This window comes from Pinus tabuliformis, chromosome 3_2 (genome assembly GCF_031772625.1).
Source record: "Pinus tabuliformis cultivar Carrire ecotype Pingquan chromosome 3_2, CPIR1, whole genome shotgun sequence".
NCBI lineage: Eukaryota > Viridiplantae > Streptophyta > Pinopsida > Pinales > Pinaceae > Pinus > Pinus tabuliformis.
Genome location: NC_142302.1, coordinates 626,482,991 through 626,509,376, shown reverse-complemented (window position 1 = coordinate 626,509,376; position 26,386 = coordinate 626,482,991). Strand labels below are relative to the sequence as shown.

At 41.1% G+C, this 26,386-nt stretch overlaps 1 protein-coding gene across 1 annotated transcript in view; it reads right to left on the bottom strand.

Moving 5' to 3' along the window:
* LOC149182191 (ABC transporter A family member 7-like) overlaps positions 1-26,386 on the bottom strand; it is a 299,560-nt gene that overhangs the window by 102,017 nt on the left and 171,157 nt on the right. Inside the window, exons 8-11 of the mRNA XM_089416795.1 lie at positions 25,269-25,431; positions 25,045-25,170; positions 24,820-24,903; positions 23,953-24,320 (exon numbers count right to left, since the gene is read on the bottom strand). Of these exons, the coding sequence (XP_089272921.1) occupies positions 23,953-24,320; positions 24,820-24,903; positions 25,045-25,170; positions 25,269-25,431 (741 nt within the window). The remainder of the gene's footprint in view (positions 1-23,952; positions 24,321-24,819; positions 24,904-25,044; positions 25,171-25,268; positions 25,432-26,386) is intronic.

Below are 26,386 nucleotides of genomic sequence, written 5' to 3'. Positions count from 1 at the left end.
TAATAGGTAGCCCCCAGGGGTCAGCTTAATTAGTGATGGTCGTGTTATGAAGTATTATGTAAACTATCAGATCCAAGGTCCAAATCCCCTCAATTAACACGTGCTTGCTAAAGAAATGTATGTGGACACCTGAAGGTTATAGTGGTAGCATTCAGAATTGAACTTATGTCATGCAAGTATGCACCTGGCCCAGTTGTCGATTGCCCTAGATACCATTACAAAAACAAAAACAGAAAAACTCGATATAGGAGGTTGGATAAATAATGCAAAGTTACTAGCTCCCATAAAGGAAATAGTCAAGCATACAAGAAACATATTGGAGAGGCATCAGGTTTTTGAAATTAAAGAAGTTTGGCTTCAGGTATAGAAGAGGAGGAAGATGCTCATATCATCTTGCAAACAATGACTAGACAAGGGGCCGAGAATCCAATGAATTAGCCATTCTTCATCTCATTGATAGTCATGGGTGTTGATAAATGTAACTAGTTTCAGTCTTCATAATTGTTGTACTCATTTCAATATGTATCCTATGTAACAAGCAAAAAAAGAAAAGAAAAAGTTATTATTATTAAAGCATGGGTTTCATGTTCATTATTGATGGTCTTCTAAGTAAAAGCATGTTCTTTGTGTTGTTGATTTGGGGTAGCATCGAATGTGCTCTAGCCACGAAATTTGGTGGAGAGGTTGGGGCACATGAGATCTCCAATATCCATAAAGGATTTGGGCAAATTCTAAACAGTTCAGGAGATATTAAAATAATTAATATTTTTAATGGAGACCCTAAGTCTAAACTTAGGGAAAATAAAATATTAATGTGTATTAATATGAAACTGTGTTAGAATGGTCCAAAAGACATAGATCAAGCCAGATCTAATCTTAGTCGTTGATTAGGGACTTAATCCCAGTCGTTGATTTGTCAACGAAGAAAATATAAGAGGAGGCTTGAGGGTCATCTGGAGAACACACTGAGGGAGACCAATCAGTTCAATTTCTGGAGCAGGGTTTGCTAAGAAATTGAACTAGTGGTTTGGAAAGCAGTCAGGTGGCAGCAACTACGGAACAGAGAGACGGGAGATCAGCGCAAAGTCATAAGAGGCAGACGCAGAACCAAAGGAAGCCACGCAGAGGCAGCAAAGACTACATAGAGCCAGAAGGGCCTGCGTCATCCACGCAGAGGCTACAGGAGTGATGCAGAAGGCTAGATAGGCTACGCAGAGCCTCAATAGGCTGACGCAGAGGGTTTTAGGCTGACACAGAGGGTTTCAAGCTGACGTAGAGGTTAGTAGGGCCTACGCTGAGTTCAGAAGAAGAACTGGAAATTTGTTTATCTATGGGTAACCCAGTTTGGCACCTTGTTGTACTAGAAAATTGTTGAATAATAAAATCCTCCCTTGCTGGACCGGTTTTCCCACGTTGGGTTTTTCCGGAGACATTAGTCTAAAATAACTGTGTCAATGTGTGCATATGTTTGTTTCTGTATTACGGTGTGATATCTGCAGCAATATTTATTTTAATGTTTGTTGAAGTAATTTCATGAATAACTTATGATGAAATAAGTAAGAAAAGTAAATCAGTTGCTGCAGTGATAGAATTTTCACATGGTTTGAGAGCGAATAATCAGAGACAGAAAAGGAAAATCAATTATGGGCCGAGACGATGATGCAGAGGCATCCACCTCAGGGGACTCACGCAGATTTTCAGAAGAATGCACAAGAGAGAGAGATTTCGATTTCTCTATGTTTGCTTCCAGGTTGGAAGAAGAAGTGGTGTGCATGACTAGTGCCGCATCATCAGAAGTATGGTATATAGACAATGGAGCCTCGTGGCATATGACGAGAATCAGGGAGTGTTTCTCAGAATATTGAGAAGAGAAGATGAACTTTCAGATCACCATGGGGAACAAAGCAAAGTGTACTCCAGTAGGAAAGGGTACCATAGTTTTTCAGACAGAATCGGGAGAGCGGTTCCGTGCCACAAATGTGCTGCATGTACTAGGATTGAGGATGAACTTACTTTCTGTGTCACAACTACAAGGCAAGGGCTATGATGTCTACTTCGTCAAGGAAAAGGTATACGTCAAACAACCGAGCTAGAAAAAGAAAGTGCAGATCAGGATCAAAAGTAATCGGTTGTATAGATTACAACTAGAATCTCCAATGGCACTAATAGGTAGTCTTGGGGACAAAGACTTGAACGAACTATGGCACAGAAGGATGGGTCACTTGCACCATGGAGCTCTGAGAATTCTCGAGAGCAATGTAATAGGAGTTCCGGATCTGAGTACAGAACGAGATGATATATGCAGAGGATGCACTCTAGGAAAGTATGCCAAGGCAGAATTTCCTAGGAGCAACCACTGGGCCAAGAGTGTACTAGGATTGATACACTCAGATATCTATGGACCTATGTCCGTCAAAGCTCTCAGCGGTGTCGAGTATTTCCTTACTTTCATTGATGACCACTCAAGGAAAACTTGGATTTATTTTCTGAAAACCATGGATGAGGTTTTCTGTCAACTCAAGGAGTTCAAGGCTCTAGTGGAGAATCTGACAAGTAAGAAAATAAAAGTCTTATGCTCAGATAATGGTGGAGAGTATGTCCATAAAGACTTCACGGATTATTGCGCTAAGGAGGGCATCAGAAGAGAGAGGACAACTCCCTACAATCTGGAGCAGAATGGGGTGGCAGAAAGGAAAAATAGGACTATTGTCGAAGCAGCTAGGGCCATGTTGTATGATCAGGATATGCCAAAATTCCTGTGGACGGAAGCATGCAACACAACTGTCTACATTCAGAACAGGGCTCCTCATTGGGCATTGGGCAAGATTACTCTAGAGAAAGTCTTCACTAGGAAGACACCTGAAGTCAGTCATTTCAGGATATTTGGGAGTTTAGCATATTGTCGCATACCCAAAGAGAGGAGGAAGAAGCTGGATCAGACTGCAGAAAAGGGGTATCTGGTAGGATATAGCAAGAACGCTAAGGCATACAGAATCTATCTTCTAGGGAGCATGAAGGTAATAGTACGACGAGATGCGAAGTTCATGGAGGACAAAGCTTTTAGAAGATCTTGCGAAATGCCTTCCGAGGAGCAGTCGAAAGAGGATTCGTTGGTCATGCCTCTTCAACCAACGGAAGTGAAGAATTCTTCCTTAGATCAGGAAGATTCTCAGGATGAGGAGGAGGAGCGAACAGAAGCACCTACTGGCAGAGGAAGAACCAACAAGGAACTTCGCCAGATTCTGCGTGATGCAGAGAACTTCATCAGAGAGCCAAGGAACATTAAAAGGAAGCGAAAACAGCCAGACGGGTATCAGGCATTAGTAGCTCAGGATGGAGAGCCTGTCAGCTTCAAGGAGGAATCTCAACATCAAGTCTGGCTAGATGCGATGGTGGAGGAGTATAAATCCATAATGGCAAACGATGTCTGGGAGGTGGTGTCAAGGCCTCAAGACAGATATGGATCTACAAGATCAAAAATGCTGCAGAAGGCAATGTTGAAAAATACAAGGCCAAGTTTGTGGCTAAGGGGTATGCTCAAAAGGAAGCGATTAACTATGAGGAAACATTCGCCCCAGTAGCCAGGTATACATCTATTAGGACCGTGATATCTCTTGCAACCCAGATGCAATGGGAGATCCATCAGATGGCTGTCAAGACGACATTTCTGAACGGGGTAATAAAAGAAGAGGTATACATTGAACAACAAGAGGGCTTTGGAACTCATGAGAAGAAGTCTCATGTATGCACACTAAAGAAAGCCTTGTATGGGCTGAAGCAGGCACCAAGAGCGTGGTATGGTCGAATAGATGGCTACTTGCAGAAGATGGGGTTTGTCAAGAGTGACGTGGATCCGAATCTCTACTATCTGGTCATAGAGAACGAGCCACTTATCTTAGCATTATATGTGGATGATCTCTTCCTGACAGGATCATCCAGACTCATTGAGGATTGCAAGAAGAATCTAGCCACAGAGTTCAATATGAAGGATCTAGGACAAATGCACTATTTTCTAGGGTTGGAAGTTTAGAAGCATAAAGGAGAAATCTTCCTTGGGCAAGGGAGGTATGCTACAGAAATCCTGAAAAGGTTTGGGATGGGAGACTATAGACCTATGGCTACGCCAATGATTACCAACTAGAAGAAGATTGATGCATCAGAAGACAAGGACGTCGATCCCACCCTATACCGACGGCTCATAGGGTCCCTGATGTATCTAGTCCAGGCCAAATATTTGCTACACTGTCAACACCCTCAGTCAGTTCATGGTGGAACCAAAGAGGGCTCACTAGGCAACAGCCAAACACATTCTCAAGTATTTACAGGGAACGGTTGATTATGGGCTCTTATACACCAAGGGGAAGGAGATCAGGTTGAGTGGATTTACTGATGCAGATTGGGCAGGAAGTTCAGTGGATCGGAAAAGTACCTCTGGGTACAGTTTCAACATTGGATCGGGAATGACCTCCTGGTGAAGTAGGAAACAAAAGTTCGTGGCTCTGAGCTCGTCTGAGCTAGCATATATAGCAGCAAGCACAGCTTTGTGTGAGGCCATATGGCTTAGAAAACTATTGGTAAACCTATTCGGAAGAAATATGGAGGCGACCAGGATCATGTGTGATAATCAGAGTTGCATCAAACTCTCTAAGAATCCAGTATTCCATGATAGATCGAAGCATATTGATATCCGATGTCACTTTGTCAGAGATTGTGTCGAACGAGGAGCTGTACAGTTGAGCTACACTCCTACAGGGGAACAATTGGCAAATATCCTCATCAAGGCCCTTGGAAAGTCAAAATTTGACTACTTCAGGGAAAAGATGGGGATGGTAAAGAACCCCTTTCAGAAGTAGTGTGTTAGCAACAAGAATGAAGAGGAAGTTGCAATGCAAATGCAGTGTTGGGAGAAAGGACCAGCAGTAGCACAGATGCAAAGGGAGTTGCAGTGTGGATGCAATGTTGGGAGAAAGGACTAGCAGCAGCACGGATGCAGAGGGAGCTGTCGTACAGATGCAACAATGGCAGTAGCAGAGTCATGGGCAACAGTACAGGATGCAACAGTGCAAAGGATGTTGGGCAAGGAGGCTTAACATCAGCACAGGGACCCATGCCGGATGATCAGGGTGATACTCAGTGAGCAGTATTACTAGAGCACAGTCCTCGCTAAGAGGAAATGTTGATTTGGGGTAGCATTGAATGTGCTCTAGCCACGAAATTTGGTGGAGAGGTTGGGGCACATGAGATCTCCAATACCAGAAAGGATTTGGGCAGATTCTAAACAGTTCAGGAGATATTAGAATAATTAATATTTTTAATGGAGACCCTAAGTCTAAACTTTGGGAAAATAAAATATTAATGTGTATTAATATGAAACTGTGTTAGAAAGGTCAAAAAGACATGAATCAAGCCAGATCTAATCGTAGCTATTGATTAGGGACTTAATCTCGGTCGTTGATTTGTCAACGAGGAAAGTATAAGACGAGGCTTGAGGGTCACTTGGAGAACACACTGAGGGAGACCAGTCAGTTCAATTTCTGGAGCGAGGTTTGCTGAGAAATTGAACCAATGGTCTGGAGAGCAGTCAAGAGGCAGCAAGTACGGAACAAAGAAACAGGGGATCAACGCAAAGTCAGAAGAGGCAGATGCAGAACTAGAGGAAGCCACACAGAGGCAGCAGAGACTGCGTAGAGCCAGAAGGGTCTGCATCATCCACGCAGAGGCTGTAGGAGTGACACAAAAGGCCAGAGAGGCTACACAAAGCCTCAGTAGGCTGACGCAGAGGTCAGTAGGGCCTACGCTGGGTTCAGAAGAAGTGCTAGAAATTTGTCTATCTGTGGGTAAGCCAGTTTGGCACCCTGTTGTACTAGAAAATTGATGAATAATAAAATCCTCCCTTGTTGCACCGGTTTTCCCACATTGGGTTTTTTCGGGGATATTAGTCCAAAATAACTATGTCAATGTGTGCATATGTTTGTTTCTGTATTACAGTGTGATATCTGCAGCAGTATTTATTTTAATGTTTGTTGAAGTAATTTCATGAGTAACTTATGATGAAATAAGTAGTAAAAGTAAATCAGTTGTTGCAGTGATAGAATTTTCACATGTGCCTCTAGGGTTTGTCAGGTCTTAGGATTTATTGTCTTGAGTCAAAGGAGTCAACGTCATGTTTAACAAACCCTTCCAGGTAATATGTAATCGTAAAAGGAATTATTTTTGAGTCTAGAAAGTCCTGGAAACTCCAAAACTACAAGTCGGCCATGGCATCATCAAGTTGGCCTAAAGGAGGGAATTTGACTCCTTGAGAAGGCTACATAAAGGAGCAGTTCAACCTCATTTGGGACACACTCACTCACAAGTTTGATATCACAAGGAGTTCTATCTATAGCTGGGAGATGCAGAAAAGGAGAGTGAAGGTCTGGGAAGAAGAAAGAAGCACGAAAATATCTTGCTTTGGGCTCTATCTCTCTCACACGTGCGAAATTCTAGAGTTTTTGGGTTGCAGCAAGAGGTCGAAATTGCAGGATCGCGTTGCAATAGGACGGAGTGCAACATCTTGTAGCTAGAAGGAAGGATACTCTATCAAGACCTTGTTGACCTTAGGAGGAGTTGTCTTACTCCAGGAAGGTCTCAAAAGGAAGTTGATCTAGGGTTTCCTTGGAAGCTGCAAGAACAAAATTGCAGGGTCAAAGTTGTAGGGTAAGTAGCAGTATCAACGCTGGCAGGTCAAAGTTGCAGGCTGAGTAGCAATATTGACATTGGTAGGTCAAAGTTGCAATGTGTAGCTGTTTGGTGTTGAATCAAGGGAGGATTTGAAGAAGGGTTGGCTTAGTACTAGGAGAAGGACTTGGTCTAGGTTTTGGGTCTTTGTATCTCATTTGAAGTAGATTCTAAGAAGAGAATAGTTTCCAGGTTTTCCCTTTGGAGGGGTTTTGCCCTGGCTGAGAGCCTAATATCTGTGTCCTCTATTGTTGTTATTATTGTTCTTGATATTGTTTGATGAAAAGATCTAACTAAAGAACATAAAGAAGATAAATAAGATTCACAAGCAAATATCAAGGTTAAGGAAAATAAGATTAATAGTTGCCACTATCCATTTTCCAACATGGTATCAGAGCTAAGGTGAACAAGGAAGGCAGCTGAAAGGACACTAGTTACTTGTCAAGGGGAAGGAAAAAGGAAGCTCTTCAAGAAGAAATTGATTGTCAAAAGGGATCATTTGAGAAAGGACTCAAGGAAGGAGGGTTTCTACATTAAAGGAGATCAAGTCTACATCAAGCTTGCATCAAAGGAAGATCTGAGAGAAAGACTTCAAGAAGAGTGTTGATCTCTCTCTAGAAGAAGATCTATTTGGAAGGCATCTTTGAAGGAAGCATCAAGGGACTTTGGAAGTTGTTATCAAGGACACTTCAAAGATCTTGAAGGCATCAAGAAGATTGAAGACATCATCAAGAAGAATCTTGGTCTCAAGTAAGTATCATATTATTACATCATGTCTAAATCTTCAAGTCATATGGGTTCTTTCTGTAAGGATAGCAATAAGCTCATTGGAACATCTAATTACCTAGCATGGAAGAAAACGGTTGACCTGATACTCACAAAACAAGAAGTAATGGAATATGTTACTAGGGAAATCATGTCAAGAACTTCGCCTTGAAGGTTATAGCTATCCCATTCGGCCTCAATGATAACGACAAATACGAGGAGGCAATGGCGAGGGCCAAGAGCATCATCCTTGATGGGGTCAAGGACCATGTAGTACCACACATTGCCGAGAAGGAAATGGCATATGAGATGTGGGAGGCCCTCAAGAAATTGTACCAGCATACTTCTGTGTAAAGAAGAATGTTACTTGAGAATTAGTGGAGGTCGTATCAAACGAAGAAGGGAGAACTGATTGACACCTTCCTCAAAGGACTGAATGAGATCCGAGATCAGTTGACTGCTATAGAAACCAAGTCGGATCAAGAATTGATGGTGAGGACGGTCCTGAATGCAGTCTCAGAAGACTAAGAGGTATTTGTCCAGAGTATACTGGGGAGAGGAACACTTCTACCGTGGGATGAGATATGGGCTACTCTTCACCAGGAAGAGATCAAACGGCAGTCAAAGACAGGTAGTAGCAACAAGGGGATCAAAGTCAAGCAGGAGGAGGAAGATGTTGCCCTAGCATCTGAGAGAAAGCAGGAAACGCAGAAGAAGAAAGATCTCTCCAAGATCAAGTGCTTCCACTGTGGGAAGCTGGGTCATTATGCGACCCAGTGTCCAAGGAAGAAGAGTAAGGGAGAGTCTTACGAGACTAAGGCAACACCAGCAAGTGCAGAGAAGAAAGTTTTTTCAAACGATGACTGTGCCATGAGTGCACACGCGCCACTTGAGCGGAAGTGGGGAGACATCGAGCTGTAGTCAGGAGGAACACAGGCGATGAGGGGCAGGATCCTCGAGGTACCCTGCCTCTTGGATTAGACCTTGCTACGAGAGCCCTGAAGAAGAGTAGCAGGACTGGATAATGTGGGTGGAGATGGAAGCGGATCGGGCAGCAGAGAGAGCTATAGTGCAGGAGTCCCGAGACAGCACGAGGCTAGCAGGTTGCAGCAGTGTGAGAGGCACAGGAGTGTTGCACCAATGCAGGATGACACAGAGAGGTGTGCAACAATGCGAGATGTAGGGAGTTGTTGCAGCAGTGCAGAGGTCAGAGAGGGAGCACTTGTCAGTAGCAGAGGGAGCTTCAACATCAGGAGGGTCTCTAGCCCAATAGAGAGGTCAGAGTTGGGAGATCAGTTACTTCTCAGTGACTGAGTTGCAGTGCAGCAATGGGCAACATGATGAGAGGAGGTGCAGTGTGGATGAAGTGATGGGAGAAAAGACCAACAGTAGCACGGATGCAGAGGGAGTTGTCATACAGATGACGCAGTGGCAGTGGCAGAACCATGGGCAGTAGAACAAGATACAACAGTGCAGAAGATGGTGGGCAGCAGGCCTACCATCAGCACAGGGACCGATGCCGAATGATCAGGGTGATAGTGAGGAGTATTACTAGAGCACACTCCTCGCTAAGAGCGAGTGTTGATTTGGGGTAGCATCGGATGTGCTCTAGCCACGAAATTTGGTGGAGAGGTTGGGGCACATGAGATCTCCAATACCCAGAAAGGGTTTGGGCAAATTCTAAACGGTTCAGGAGATATTAAAATAATTAATATTTTTAATGGAGTCCCTAAGTCTAAACTTAGGGAAATTAAAAGTGTATTAATATGAAACTGTGTTAGAATGGTCCAAAAGACATGGATCAAGCCAAACCTAAACTTAGTCATTGATTAGGGACTTAATCTCGGCCATTGATATGTCAACAAGAAAAGTATAAGAGGAGGCTTGAGGGTCACTTGGAGAATACACCAGAGTGACTAGTCATTATATTCTCTAGAGCGGGGTTTGCTAAGAGATAGAATCAGTGATCAGGAGTTGCAGCTGAGGGGCATTGAGTACAAAGAGACAGAGAGGTAGAGATAGTGTCGGGAAAGCAGCGTAGTAGCTGGGGAGAGTGACACGGTAGCAGCCAGAGCTCACGCAGGGCCAAGGAGAGGTAGCCAAGAGTTGCGCAAAGCCACAGAGAGGCCAGCGTTGCTGACGCAGAGGGCCAGAAGGCTAACATAGGGCCTCCTAAGGCTGACGCAGGCCCATTCAGGGTGACACAAGGCCAACGCTAGGCAGATAGGGGTTGACGCAGTCTAGGAAGGGCAAACGTTGGGGTTTCTAAGGAAGATTGTAGCTAAGGAGCTGCCGGAAGGATTATCCGGGGTTTCAGCCGGGAAATTTGTCAAAAACTGAGAGTTATTACTGCCAAGGAAATTCTCTGTTGGGTAGGCTAGTTTCGGTACCTAGATTGTACTCTGATATTGCTTAATAAGAAAACCCTCAAATAGCTGCACCGATTTTCCCACATTGGGTTTTTTCGGGGACATTGGTCCAAAAATAATGGTGTCATATGGTGTGATTGTTTTTGTTTCCTTCAATTGTTGATCTATAATATGTTGAGCATGCACTAGTGTTTATTTTCAATATTTACATTGTAAATAACTTGTTAAGTAACTGAACAAATAGGTAGGAATAAATTAGATAAAGTGCATGGAGGGTTTCTAACTAAGTAGACTTAGAAATTTCAACAATATGAGACACTCTTTATTTGGAACTGATTTCAGATCAGTAAGAGTGGTATGAGACACTCTCTTTATATGGGATTGACTTCAGGTCAGTAGAGAATGGTATGATACATTCTCGATCACTTCTTCTTCTTCATAGTTCAGTAGAGTAGAGCATAGCAGTGTAGGGCACTGCATTGATGGCAGAGATAGTACGGACTGGCAGATAGATTAGCCGATGGAGTTCTCCCTAGTTGAGAGGGAGTGTTAAAATTGGAAACTAGGGCCAAACTTCATGTGGGTCATCTTATTTATGACAGCTAGTATTTTTCATGGATTCCTCTCTTTGAGAGGTGTAGGATTGATCTAAAGATCATCCGATTCCGACATGTATTTATGAAGATATTAATTTATTTGTATTATTTGACAACTTGTCAAGGTCGGCTAGCAACCAAATTGCCCCATCTTATCCGCAACATTGCATTATAAATAGAAGAGGCCTTCAAGTCATTTCACACACTCATCTCTTGTGATCTCTCCCTCCACTCGTTTGGGTTTTGGTGGAAAGAGAGGTCTAAAGGAAAGAGCCCTAATTGCAGCCCTATACGCAGTCCTAAAGGGAGGAGACATCGTTGTAGGTCAAGAGGAGAAATCTACACAGCCAAGGAGGCTTTTATATGCAGCAAGAGGAGGCTCTTCTAGACATCAAGGAGAGGCTTTAATCTATAGCCAAGAGGAGCTTCTATACGTTGTCAAAGAAAGCCCTAAAAGAGCCCTAGTCACAGGTCTAGAAGAGACCTTAATCCGCTATTAAAGGAAGCCCAAAAAGAGCTCTAGCCGCAGACAAGAGGACGGCTTCTATACACAGTAAGTCGCAGTCAAGGGGAAGCTACTTACGCTATATGAAGGAGGCCCAATTAAGATCTAGAAGAAGGCCCTAATCCGCAGTTAGGAAAGGTCCTAATCCGCTATCCAAGAGGCACTTATACGCAGTCTAGAAGGAGCCTTTATATGTTGTAAATGAAGGCCCTTATATGCTGCCTGAAGTAGCCCTTATCCACAGTCCTAAAGGAGCACTCTGTTGATTTGGGGTAGCATCGGATGTGCTCTAGCCATGAAAATTGGTGGATAGACTAAAGAGCATGAGGGCATCAGAAGAGAGGACTTCACTGATTTTTGCGCTAAGGAGGGCATGAGAAGAGAGTGGACAACTCCTTACAATCCGGAGCAAAATCGAGTAGCAGAAAGGAAGAACAGGACTATCGTGGAAGCAGCTAGGGCCATGGTGTATGATCAGGATATGCCAAAATTCCTGTGGGCAGAAGCATGCAACATAGCAGTCTATGTTCAAAATAGAACTCCTCATAGGGCATTGGCAAGATTACTCCAGAGAAAGTCTTCACCGAAAAGACTCCTGAGGTCAACCATTTCAGGATATTTGGGAGACTAGCATATTGTCGTATACCCAAGGAGAAAAGGAAGAAGTTAGATCAAACTACAGAGAAAGGATATCTAGTGGGATATAGAGAGAACGCTAAGGCATATAGAATCTATCTTCCAAGGAGCAGGAAGGTAGTAGTTCGACGAGATGTGAAGTTCATGGAAGATATGGCCTTCAGAAAATCTCGAGAAATGCCTTGCGAGGAGCAGTCAAAAGATGAGTCGTTGATCAAACCACTTCAACCAATGGAAGTCAAGAATTCTTCCTCGGAACAGGAAGAATCACAGGAGGAGGAGGAGCTAACAGAAGCACCTGCTACCAAAGGAAGAACAAATAGGGAACTTCATCAGATTCTGCGAGATGCAGAGGATTTCATTGGTGTACCAAGAAACAATAAAAGAGAGCGAAAACAGCCAGAAATAATCAAGAATTAGTAGCTCAAGATGGGGAGCCTTCCAGTTTTCAGGAGGTTGCTCAACATCAGGTTTGGTTGGATGGATGGTAGAGGAATACAACTCTATAATGGTGAACGATGTCTGGGAGGTAGTTCCAAGGCCTCAAGACAGATAGGTGGTAGGTTCGAGATGGATCTAAAAGATTAAATACGCTACAGACGACAGTGTGGAAAAATACAAAGCCAAGTTTGTGACTAAGGGGTATGCTCAGAATGAAGGAATTGACTACGAAGAGACCTTCGCCCCAATACCCAGGTATATATCTATTAGAACCGTGATATTTCTTGCAGCACATATGGGATGGGAGATTCATCAGATGGATGTCAAAACGGCATTCCTGAATGGGGTGATAGAAGAGGAGGTATACATTGAACAGCCAAAAGCCTTTGAGACACATGACAAGAATTCTCATGTATGCAGATTGAAGAAAGCCTTGCATGGGCTGAAACAGGCACCTAGAGTGTGGTATGGTCGAATTGATGGCTACTTGCAGAAGATGGGGTTTGTCAAGAGTGACGCAAATCCTAATCTCTACTATCTGGTTGTAGAGAATGAGCCCCATGGGGTCCACCTATGGTATACATACAGGGGTCAAAGATGAGCACTGAATGGGCTCTAGTAGGTAGTAGTGCTACGCAGCGGCAACCCATGAGGTGTGAGTTGTGGACCTCTAGTATGGTTATGGGAACTAGGGATCCGGTTGATGTCGGGGACACTCCATTACTTACTGAGAATGGTCGGGATAGTTGGTGATCCGGTTCATTATCAGGTAGAAACATGGGGGATCACAGAGGTCTTCATCATATGGCGAGGCAAGTGGGTGTTCAGGATTGGGGCCAACCATGAAGTGATAAGCATGGGCATTGCTAAGTACTCCTAGCAGGTTGGGCATAGCTTCAATCATCACATATATTATGGCCGAGATTTGCAGGAGATGAGGCTCTAGCACGAGCATGTTAGACAATTAGTCGTGACCAGAGTGTCGCAGGGTCTGCAGGACAGTTTCTTCATGCGATGGGCTTGGGACCCTAGCATCACAGTACTTGACAGTTCAACTACCTTTGGGGGTGAGCTGTGTTTGACAGGGGAAGATCATTCCGACCTTCCATTGGATTTTAGTGATTCTTTATTGGCATGGGGGACTTCATCAGCATGGAGGGATGACCAACAGGGGAAGCTCATGCGAGCAAGGATTTATCTCCAAAGAAGTTGGATTGTAACTTTGGGTACCCACCCTTTGAATACATGAGATGGATGACTCAGAGAGCAGCTGCACAGGGAGACATGCATGGCTTTATATGATCGTGTTTCTTTTCTTTACCGATGGTATGCAAAGGGCTCTGGGTGCCTATACTAGGTTGGACAGTGAGTGGAGCAATGGGTGCTTCACATTGACCAGGATGGCTTGCGGTCCTAGTATCGAGGGACTCCATGACAGGATAGTGTTGGGGACAGGGATGACTCAATGGCACATTTGGGACCCCGATATCATTTGCAGTAGCCATTTGGGTGAGCTAATAGAGGGGCACTTGTTTAGGCATTGCTTGAGAACAAGCAATTTTTGGTGGGGAGGACTGTCATGTCCCCAATTAATAATTTTGCTAAGGGAATTCTCAATTTTGCAATTTTTGGCAGTTAATAAATATTTGGCATATAAACTTAGGAAAAGTGGGTGAAAAAAGGAAAATTTATAAAGGTGCCACCCCCAAACATTAGAAAATCCAAGAAATTAGATGGGAAGTGGAGAGTGGGGGCCACTCCAAAGGAATACGCACCCTTTGGAGGAATTCAAAATGGGTGAGAGAGGGGATTTGATGGGTGTAGCCCACAAGGAGCATGAGGGATGGCTAGCTATAAATTGGAGGTGAGGCTCTCATTTTAGGGGCTATTTGACATTTGATTATCCATTGTTACTCTAGTTGTTCATCTAAGTTACAAGTGTTGCTTAACACAAGAGCTTCCCAAGGAGTGAAGCTCAACCTTCTCTTCGATGGATCTTGCGTGCCACCCTAGGAAGGATTTTGATCTTATTTAGAGGCTGGGAGAGAGGCATCACACAGCACTGTGCCATTCTGGTTCAGCTGAGACACGGAAGGGAGAGCCACACAGTCATAGAGGGAGATTGGTGTCAGAGTTGGAGGTTGTATTGTTGTTGGGATGTTTCTTGGCTAAATTATGAGTTAAGGAGGAGGATTTGCAAGTGGAGAGTGAGTCCCTCATGCCGAGTGGAATTTTTGGGCGTAGAGACTGCGACATCACCTACAAGCATGCGCAGTCATTTGTGGGGGTCAAGTGAGTGGAGACTTGGGCAGAGGATTGTGGAGTTGGGTTGCTCAGATTTTGGTTGGCGGATAATTGGGGGGGATTTTCTTGGCATTTTGGGAGCAACAAACATCATTCTTTGCTACAGGCAATAATTTCTGGTTGTGGAGAAGGACCAACCTATTTGGGGCCGAATTTTTAGGGTCAAAACTAGAGCAAAACCTTTCTGGGTTTTTCTGGGTTTTTGGCAAGGATCACAACCCTAAATTTACAAAAAAAATTGAGTAGTTTTGAGGGGCTAAATCAAGGGGCCAAGTCAGCCAGCAATGTAGAAAAAATGCACCAACGCAGATTTCTGGAGGGACAAACTATTGCAGCAGTTGGGCATTGAGAGATTGATCACCTAGGGCTTGTAGCTTGCCTTGAGCAAGCCCAGGTGCACTCCTTCCAATTTTTATTGTACTCCAGCAGTTTACATATAATAAAATTGGCCATTTTGGTGTTCTGAAGCATTTTTTTGTTTATGGGTGTTTGCTGAAATTTGTTGTGTTGTTATTTCTGTGCATGTCTTTGATTATCGTTGTAAAATTTCTATTTGGAACATTACATTGTGAGATTGACTAGATCGGTATTCGTTACCTTATCTTCAACTTGGATTGTTACGACTAGAGACTTCGATACTTCTTGATTAAATTGTTCTAACTTGTCTTTTAGCAACTTCTTGTCACTTTTAAGCTTCTTTATTTGCGTAAGAAGGTTTTGATTATGATTCCTTAGGCATGAAAGTTCGTCATTTTCTAAAATGTTGACTTTGTCCTTGTATCATTCTCTTTATCTTTTGAACTTTTGATTTGTTCTAATATATTTTTATTAAGGTTCTTTAAACTTAGACTTTCCTCTTCTTGTTCTGGCAGGTGTTTCTTGAATTCCTTCTTTGTGATCTTCATCTTCTTCACTTGTGCAAGTAATTTTTCAATGTGGTCCTTGAGGCGAGAAATTTCTTCATCCTTTTCCATTACTTCTTTATAATGCATATCAACAAGATCTTTATATTCTTGTTGTAATGCTTTCTTGTTTTGTCGAAGTTTGGTTGTTTTGTCTTTCTATTAGAATATTCCTATTTAGTATTTAATGCTCATTCCTTTTAGCTGTTGCTATTTGTATTTAGCTGTTGCTATTTGTATTCTTTTAGCAGTTTCTTAGATGAAACTGAGTGTTTCTATATTCTACATAGAAACCTGATGTTTCTATTATTGTAAATATCTTTGTATTATGATTGAACTGTTTGCTCATTCGAAATTAATTCATTCAACATTCTTTTATGGTATCAGAGCCAAGTTAAGAGATTTCCTGAACAGTTATTCTCTCTGCATCTTAATCTCTTGAGTCCTTTCTAAGGTCGAGCCCTCTGTAAGCCAGGTAGCCTTCACTGAGTCTTAGCCTCGGCTTTGCTCGCTGTGATAAAAGCTTACAGTCGTCCATCTCGATACAGAAATGGATTCTTCCCCTGCATGATCATTTTTTTTCCAAGGAATTAACTTTGTGGCGGTGACTGTTTCGTGGGAGCGGGATTTTTTTGGCTGGCCAGTTTGCTTGGAATCGTGAATTGAATCCGGCTATTTTCTTCTTCGTCTGGCGGCTACTCGAACTCAGCACGTATCTACGGTGGAATTCTTCGGCAAACGTGACCCAGGTGTTTTTCTCTCATTCAAAACTCATTTGTTTTTTGAAAATCGGAGTCGTGGTCTGAAAATACGCTCTGCGGGCAACAGTCTATTGTTTTTGTTTGAAACCCGTGGATACACCCTGGCAAATACATCGTGGCAATTATATTTCAAACCCGTGGAACGTAACTGAGACGTAGCGGTTGGTTTTTGTTTTGAAACCCTGTCAAAGCTTTGAACCCGTAGCTGAGACCCGTAACTGAGACGTAAAGCTTTGAACCCGTAGCTGAGACCCGTAACTGAGACGTAAAGCTTTGAACCCGTAGCTGATACCCGTATTTGGAATCCGTATTTGGAACCCGTATTTGGAACCGTGAAACCGTAATTGAGACCCGTATTTCGAACCCGTGGATACGTGTGTAGCTGAGGCGTAAAAGCTTTGACGTGAACGTAGCAGAAACGTAAAGCTGAGACGTGAAGCTTTGACGGCTCACGTGGGTCCCCTTTTAAATCTGCGTTTTTTGCCTTATCATCATCGGTCCTGTCTGCCGGCAGTGTTTTTCCAATCAGCGGATTTTTTTTTTCATGATCATGACAGCTTTCATTACAACTCAGACTTGAAATTACCTGTTGTAGCTCGGATTATGGTGCAGCTCATACCTATGACAGACCTCCTGTGCAGCTCATACCTGAAATTATCTGTTGTAGCTCGGATTATGGTGCAGCTCCACGGACCTGAGCATACCTGTGACATCTGTTTATAGCTCGGACATTGCAACAGTATTACTATTGTTTTAGACTGGAGAGATATTTTTGCTGTGTAAATATTTTTTCTAGCAGAACAAAGTCTGTTTTTTAATTTACACCAGGATAAACAGGCAGCTACATTTTTTTTGTGTCAAACTTCTGTATTTTCTTTGGGAAAATGGCCACGCTCACCAATCTGATGTTAGAAGGAAATCAACGCTTTAATGGCAGCAACTATAACATTTGGAAACAAAGAATGTTGACCATTTTTTAGTACAGGCGTCTTGATCAACTCATTTTGGGCAAAGAGCTTCGTCCCGGTACAGCTGGGACCGATCAAGATAAATTTGATGATCGAAATCGAGAGGCTGTTATGCTTCTCAAGCTCTCTGTCGTTGATGATCAGTTACCACAGATCCCTTCTGGCAAGACAGCTGCTGAAATCTGGCAACAGTTGAAAGAACTGCATGAGACATCTGACAAAAGCAGAGCTTTTTTTCTCAAAAATCAGTTGTTCTCCATCATGATGGACGAACATATGTCTTTACAGGAACATCTCAACAAAATTAAAGACATTCGAGATCAGCTCGAAGCCATTGGTCGGACCATGGAGGAGGAAGATATGGTAGTCATTACTTTGAAAAGTCTACCAAAATCTTATGAACACTTCATAGAAACACTCAACATTACCACCACAAATGTTGATCTGAAGTTTCCAGATTTATGTACCAAACTTCTGCAGCAGGATCGGTGGAAACAACAGTTTGGTAGTAGTGCTTCATCAGTGTCCTCGGAAAATGCATTTTCTGCAAAATATCAGTCCTCTCAGTCCTTTCAGCAGAAAGGCTCCTCTCAGCCTTTTGATCCTGCTCAGAAGAAAAGTGTGCAGTGTAATTACTGTCACAGGTTCGGTCACATGAAGAAAGATTGCCGACAGAGGATTGCTTCTGAACAGAGGAAACAGGGAGGGCCACATCAGACAGCAAATGTTGCAGAACATTCCGAGCAGACAGAGTCTGCCTTTTACGCCTTTATGGCTAAAAGGTCTTCAGATCCTGCTCCTTCCTCTGCATGGTACATTGATTCTGGCGCATCACGTCATTTCTCTCACAGGCGTGACTGGTTTATTGACTTCTCACCTTTCAGTGATTCCGTGGTATTTGGCGGAGGTGAAAAGTACACAGTAGCTGGCAGAGGTACAGTTCAAATTCAGTCCGGTGGGTGCACACTTATATTTCTGAATGTATACTATGTTCCTGGTATGGAAATTAATCTGCTATCTGTCAGCCAGATTATGAGGAATTCTCCTCAACTTGATGTAGTGTTCAGTACCCACAAGTGCTCCATTATTGACAGGGAGACTAGTTTAACAGTTGCTGTTGGCCTAGAGGATCATGGTCTATACAGGCTACTTGACACCGGTGACTCTCCAGAAGTGGCTCTAGCAGCACGTATCTCTCCTATCAGCACTCTATGGCATCAGCGATATGGGCATCTCAATATGCAGTATCTCTCTCAGCTCTCTCGGGAGGGACTTGTGTCTGGATTACCTGATATTCAGATCCAGCAGTTGGGGGTATGCAGCGCCTGTCAAGCGGGAAAGCAACATCGGTCTTCATTCAAAAATGGAGAATCTTGGCGCGCATCTAAGGTACTTCAGTTACTTCATGCTGATATTTGTGGTCCTATGAATACAGCTTCTATCACTGCTTGCAAATATTTTTTACTTGTTGTAGATGATTTCAGTAGAAAGATGTGGGTATATTTTTTAAAAAATAAATCTGATGCTCTTAGTACCTTTCAGAAGTTTAAAACCTTAGTGGAAAAAGAATCTAGTTGTAACATCATGACCCTTAGGACCGACAATGGGGGGGGATTTTTTTCTTCAGCGTTTGCCAACTTCTGTGATATTCATGGCATCAAACGTCAATTAACCACTCCTTACACTCCTCAGCAAAATAGTGTTGTCGAGCATCGCAATCGCACGGTTGTTGAAATGGCTCGTTCCATGCTACAACACAGGAGTGTTCCAAACAAATTCTGGGCTGAAGCAGTATTTACTGCTGTTTATCTTCTTAACAGATCACCCACTCAGGCTGTTACAGGGAAGACTCCTGAAGAGGTTTGGTCTGGCCGTAAGCCTAAGATCAGTCATCTCAAAGTATTTGGATCAGTTGCATATGTTTGGATTCCAGCTGCTAAGCGCTCTAAGTTGGATTCCAAAAGCCAGAAACTCATGATGACAGGGTACAGTGATCATCACAAGGCCTATAGGCTGATAGATATAGCCACTGGTCGTCTTAGCTTCAGTCGGGATGTAGTATTTGATGAAGACAAAGGATTCTTTCAGTCTTCTTCTTCTAAGCAGTGTTCTGAGGATCAGCCTCACAGTGTTCTTCTTCCGGTCGGTCCACCTGATGGGAGGGATGATGTAGCATCAGTATTTGATAATACTCTATCTGAGCTTCCTCCAGAAAATAACCCTGCTCTTGCGGCCCCTATTGCTCTTGAGTCTTCTCCACCTCCTCCTGATATTGGTTCCTCTACTCCTGCTATTGCTTCTTCTACTCTTCGGCCAAAATGGTGGGCTAAAACCATTGGTGATCTCCGGGATGATGAGCTCCTTGAAGGCAGAACTTCTAGACATAAGAACAGACAACAGTATACAGTCAATTTTGCTCTTATGGCTAACCTACACAGTACTTTTGAGCCTCAAACCTACTCAGAGGCTAAGGGTACATCTGAGTGGGAACAGGCTATGGAAGCCGAATTCCAGAGCCTTCAGAAGAATCACACATGGACACTTTCTGATCTTCCTGCAAAAAAAAAACCCATAGGTTGCAAATGGGTGTATAAAGTGAAATACAAAGCTGATGGAACCATAGACAAGTATAAAGCTCGTCTTGTGGCTCGAGGGTTCTCACAGAAGGAAGGCATTGACTATGAGGAGACTTTTGCTCCCACAGCCAAGATGAGTACCATAAGGCTTATGCTCGCCCTAGCAGCTCAGTTCAATTGGAAAGTTCATCAGATGGATGTAAAGAGTGCTTTCCTAAATGGTGATCTCCAAGAAGAAGTCTACATGACGCAGCCTCCAGGATTCAAGGTTGCTGGTCAAGAACAGAAAGTATGTCGGTTAGCTAAAGCAATCTATGGATTGAAACAAGCTCCTCGGGCTTGGTACATGAAAATTGATCAGTACTTGACAAATCAGGGTTTTCAGCGGAGTCCATCTGATGCAAATCTGTATATCAAGCATACTGGTGATGATATCTTGTTTGTGGTTGTCTATGTGGATGACCTTATCATTACTGGCAGTCATGCACATTTGATCCATGGGATCAAACAAGATTTATGCAGAACTTTTGAGATGACCGACTTGGGACTTCTTCATTACTGTCTGGGGGTTGAAGTTTGGCAGACTGAAAATCAGATCTTTCTCTCTCAGTCCAAGTATGCCAGAAATCTTGTGGACGGGTTCAGAATGCAGGATTGCAAACCGGCCACTACTCCTATGGAACCAGGGCTCAAACTTTCAGCACAGTCATCCTCTCCCCTTGTGGATGAAACGTTATTCAGGCAATTAGTGGGCAGTCTCATCTACCTTTCTGCTACCAGACCTGACATCAGTTTTGCAGTAAGCTACATTTCCCGTTTCATGTCAGCTCCTAAAGCTGATCATTGGCAAGCAGCAAAGCGTGTGCTACGATATGTGCGTGGCACTTCTGATTATGGTCTCCTATACACTCGAAGTTCCAAACCTATACTCCGTGGTTACACTGATTCTGACTGGGCCGGTTCGGTTGATGACCGTAAATCTACAGCTGGGTATGTGTTTAATCTAGGATCCGGTGCTGTTACTTGGACTAGTAAGAAGCAACAGGCAGTGGCTCTCTCCTCAACAGAAGCAGAGTATTGGGGAGCAGTTAAGGCATCCTGTGAGGCAGTTTGACTTCGACGTATGCTTGCAGATATGCATGTTTCCCAGACAGGGCCTACTTCTTTGTTTTGTGATAATCAGAGAGTGCTCAAACTTGCCAAGAATCCAGTCTTTCATGAACGAACAAAGCATGTGGAAACTCATTGCCACTACATTCGCCAGCTTGTTGAAGACGGGTCAGTTCAGTTACAATATGTTCCCACAACAGAGCAGCCCGCCGACATTTTCACCAAGCCTCTTGGTCCTGATAAATTTGTAAAATTCAGAGGGTCTATTGGTGTTGTAAATAGATTGAGCATTAAGGGAGGGTATTAGAATATTCCTATTTAGTATTTAATGCTCATTCCTTTTAGCTGTTGCTATTTGTATTTAGCTGTTGCTATTTGTATTCTTTTAGCAGTTTCTTAGATGAAACTGAGTGTTTCTATGTTCTACATAGAAACCTGATGTTTCTATTATTGTAAATATCTCTGTATTATGATTGAACTGTTTGCTCATTCGAAATTAATTCATTCAACATTCTTTTATCTTTCTCTTGTTCTTTCAGCTGCAAATTCTCGGTACACTGGATTACAACTTTTTGTAGGGTGATGTTGGGCTTATTAACTTGCAATTTGAATTCCACTTTCTTCGCTCAAATATTGCAATTAATTGTTCTATATCTCTTGCTATTGATTGTTTTTGTGCATCACTTAGAGATTCAACTAAGATAAAAGTTTTGTAACATTTTGTGCAAACAACATTTTGATTTCTGGATGATTCTTGACATTTAGAATATCCCTTTGAACAAAAAGGACATTCTGAAAAGAAACCACTATTCTTTGTGGAATGCATCTTTTTACTTTTTCTTGATTCTTTTTATTTTTTTATTTTGGGTTTCTTAAGAATCCTTAAATAAGCCTCTCTTTTAAAAGGAGCCTCAAATGCTTTCTCACTTTCTCCTTTCATTTTTTTCTCTTATATTTAACAAATATATTTCCTTTTTAAAATAGAATATTGTGTCTCTGTTTTTTTTTATTGTTTTTTTATTATTTTTTTTAATACTGCAATAATCACTTCCCTCAATAATTGTACTCATAAATAACTTCCACTTATAATTACCTTCACTTCAATGTACTTGAACAATATAATATCTAAACCCTTTTTTAATCTAATTTTTTGAAATATTGTAACTTATCTTCTAATAATTTAATCCTTTATATCTTGCCTTTTTAATAATATCTTTTGAAAACAATAACTTTATTTGAAGTATAACGGTAACCCCTTTTTTCCAACAAAAAATTACTTAGAGTTTGTATGGAACTCGACCCTCAAATATCTTTTTATTTGAGTTATTTACCCCTATACTTTAAACTTATAAAGTATATAAGTGGTATGTGGAATTGATTTTTAAATATTTCACCACTGAACAAGTTATTCACCCTTTATTTTAATCTTGTTTTAATGAGTTTTTAACCTTAGTTTTGTTTTAATGGGTTTTTAACCTTAGTTTTATTAAGGTCACGACTTGACTTCCAATAGTAATTATGTATGATAATGAGCTAGTATTTCAAAACGTCACGATCTATCCCTAACATTAAAATCTTCCTTGATAGTCGTGGCTTGAAGAAATTAGTAACCCCCGATGCTCAGTTTAATACAACAAACAACGGTGGCTATAGGGTTGATAATGAATGCCCGGTGTTGAAGTCTCTGACAGAAAGGAGGGTTGTACACAGCGCATTGTCATGTGTGGCAGTTATATTCGACGTTTGAAAAATATGTTTAACAATCCATGTTTTTCTCTGGTTTTTTTGGCAACTGGAATGCGGATTAGGGGAGGCTGAGATGTATGGGAGCAACGACTGCAAAATGAGGGTGCCGTGGACAACAATGATGGATGCGAGATGTTGCAGTGGTAGTCGGGACGTTGCAGCGATGGCTTCTGGCGGGCTGCGTGGGAGAAGTGGATGGGACTCTTGCGGCTGTTGCTACTGCTTTTTTGTTTTCATTCTTTATATATATATATATATTGTTCTATAATTTTTTTTTATACAACTTCACTTTTCTTTCTTTTTTTTAATATAATTTCTTTTTCTTTATATATATTCTTTTTATAACTTTTTCTTTTTAATTAATCTTTTCCTTTTTCCTTTTTTTTATACTTGTTTTCGTCCTCTTTTTTTTTTAATGGCTACAGGCCTGATGGTGAAATGGAGAATCTCCAAAATTCTTGCATAGCGAAATGCTTGGATCACAACGACAACAAAGTTGACAACAAGTTGATGGCCAGAGGCCAGATCAGACTGGCTCGGTGCAGTTGTTGAGCAAGCAGAGGATCAAACAGCTCTGATACTAGTGTAGCGAACAAAGTTCGTATACGCAGCAATAATCTTCAGAATACTTCGAAGACAAGGACATCCATTGCAAGACAAGTAATTATATATTGAATATTATATAATAAAAAAATTGATGAGTTGATTACAATGAGGGTGAGGGCCTACTTATATACCCTAGGCAAGTACCTCTTGACAAATGGTCATGTCCTTAGAGACATGCCTCTTCACTACTAACTATTAGTTATTTAATCATTAATCATTATTATTGTTATTTACATTATTTGTATTATTTTATATATATTTTATTCATAACAAGTACCTGCCTGATTCTACTAACATCAACATGTAATTGGTTGTGTGTCCAAATCCTTTTATATGCTACTAATCCATTGAATGTTATATAACTAACCCAAAACTTCATATTATATTTGACCTTTTTGAGCTGAGAAATATAGAATTCTCTTATGCAATGAGAGCTTTCAATCTTTCTATGGATTTCATAGTAAAGGCCTTACTTTCATAGTTTCCTCAATATCTCTACAGGACCCCTTCATGTTCTCAAAACTGACAATTCTTTCATTAGGCTAAAGCTTTTCTATTTATGATTAATGTCTGAAGCTTTTGTCTTTCTGGTTAATATAAATTCTGAGGTCATGTTATAGTACATCCATGTTATAGCCATGTAAACCTTCCAAATCAAAAAGTTTATGGATTGCAAGTACACATATAATCGAAAATTTCCTGAATGAAACACAAAACAGCAATAGTTCAGGCTTAAAAACATGAAATTAGCTAATAATGACAGCACAAACTCAAGTAGGAAGTTTTATTGTAAATGCATAAAACCAATGAATTTACTCTTTTGCCAACACCCAAAGTCACTGTGTCTGCTCTTCAATTCATGCATTAGAGAGAACAATGTTTTTTACTAAATTCCTGACAAATAAGAGATATGCACACATAAGGATGCAGAATGAGTGATAGTGACAGACCTCTTGTACAACGTCAGCTTTCTCCATCTCAACTGTCACTTTAGAACTCTGTCGTTTTAAGCTCGGTCTCCTGAAGGATTGCTTACCTTTTTTCCTCATGTGATCTAAGAAAAATAAAGGATGCCTCCTGATTCCACTTCCTAAAGAAACTACTTGATCTAAATAGTATGCAGCTGGAAGCATAATAAGCCATTCTATTGACATTATGATCAGAACTTCCTCCATGCCATTGTCATGATCATTCAAGTTTTTCCATCGCATACCAACAGTGCCCTGATTGACTCCCATTAAGGCATAATTTGCTAGCTCATAAAGCCCTCTAAAAAGAGAGAACCCTGGTACAATCTCCATAACTAAGACCCAGGTTCCTGTTTGAAAAAATTAAGAAAAATAAATTCTTTAAAATTCTAGTCAAACTATTTTGACTTGAAATATTTTAATATTTGTTTCTGCAAAGCATACTCAGATGAATAATCAAATATTAGCAACATAAATTTGGTATACAATGCTATCATTCATAGCTGGGAGAGATTATTATGAACAGTATTTAATTTAAGTTCTAAAAGATAGGATTGTTGAAGCATGAATAAAGTGACATCATGTTCAAGACATCTTCCATTACTTGGCAGACAGTTATTAGGAATAACAAGGTGAAAATAATGTAATAACCAAAATACTCTGGTTTTTGTAATCAAACATATTTGAAAAATCAAGCCTACCACCATATTTACAAAGTGTTCCAATTATAGCATTATGTTCCCTAATCCAAAAAAATTTAAACTTCAACACTATCTGAACCCCATGGTATTTTAGAGGTTGGATTACTTTTTATGTCTTCCACAAGTCCCTGAACACACTGAAACTTACTTGGAAAAGTTGTATCCTCCACGAAGAATACAAAAAGAAAGGATGCCAACAGTCCAATGCCAAAGTTGTAGAGATATCCAACAACTGCAAAGGTGAAAAGCAAGAATTAGCATAGACATCATACGGCATAAATAAAAACAAGGTATCAATCCTCGTAAACATGTAATCCAAACAAATTTGACCAAATAAAGAAAAGAGTTCCATTTCTGACATAGACAAGATTACCTGTAGCAGTTTTAACATTAGAAAAAGCATTTGCTGCTAAAAATCCAAGTGCTATCTGTAAGTTTAAGTAGATGAAATAGAATACAATCTGTATGCTGTAATCATTCAACCTGAAAAACTTCAACCCTGCACCAAAGAAGTTGGTTTACATAGAATCCGAACCAGGGATAATATCTTACAATCCTATTCAAGGATCTGAAATATAAATCAGTTATCTAGCTTACCTATAGCACTGCCAAAACCAACGAAGAATACCATGTAGATAATTGAAAGAACCAAAAAATAACCATATGTAATTATCCAATATGGCCCATCTCCTAATCCATGCATTTTCATCATAATCCGTTGATTGTTTTGCTTTTCATATACCAATGATGCTAAAATAACCTGCACCAATGTATGATTCCAAATTTTGTAAGTCAAGCATGACAAGCAAACTTTATTCCAAAACTAGAAGTTCTATGCAACCTTCTCAGAAAGTATTCCTGGAAATCTGTTATGAGGACTTGCCCAATTTCTCAAAGCCAAATGTTGCACAATACATACTAATGGCTATCTAGCTTTCATGCAAGACATTGAGAAATCATTTTAGATATTTTGCTAATAAATTGGCAAAAGAAATAATATTAAAATATAGGTTTAATTCCTTTGTGCATATATCCATTTTGTGGGTTTCATCATTCCCGATGAATTGATTGATTGCAGGCCCTCCCCAGACATCAATAAGAAACTTTGGAATTTTAACATATTTGACACAATTGAGCTTCAGAACATCCAATCCACTGAAAACGGGTCAATTCTCTAGAAAACCGTGTCGTTTCTCATTTAGAACTAGGTGAACCCTTACCTAAAAGTTAAATAGAGGCCATGGTTATGTCAAGAGGGAGTTATATTAAGGCAATCTATCAGTCATTATTATATACAATTTACTTTACTCATTATAAAATTATCTCACCGGGTCTTCTTTCTCCTAGTAAGGGGCTTCAATATCCTTGGAAGAAGATTTCAATAGCTGAACCACATCTTCAAAGTGGCTAATTCAACATCGAATGGTGTTTATATGGTGCCTTCTAGGTTCTAATCCTACATGTTATTGGCTTATGATTACTTTGCAACTTTTGATCTATATACTTGTTCCAGGGTTTTGAATGGAAATAATATGCAGTATAAGCATACTGTTTAGTTAGGGTTTTCATCCTTTTTTGAAATACTTTCAAGCCTGGAATAAACATAAATTTTCCTATATGAATGGAAATTTACATTAGAATTTGGAATGATGTTAGGTTTTGCATCAGATTTTGTGGGATGGATGCATTGTGTTTAGTTCTGCTCATTACCATAA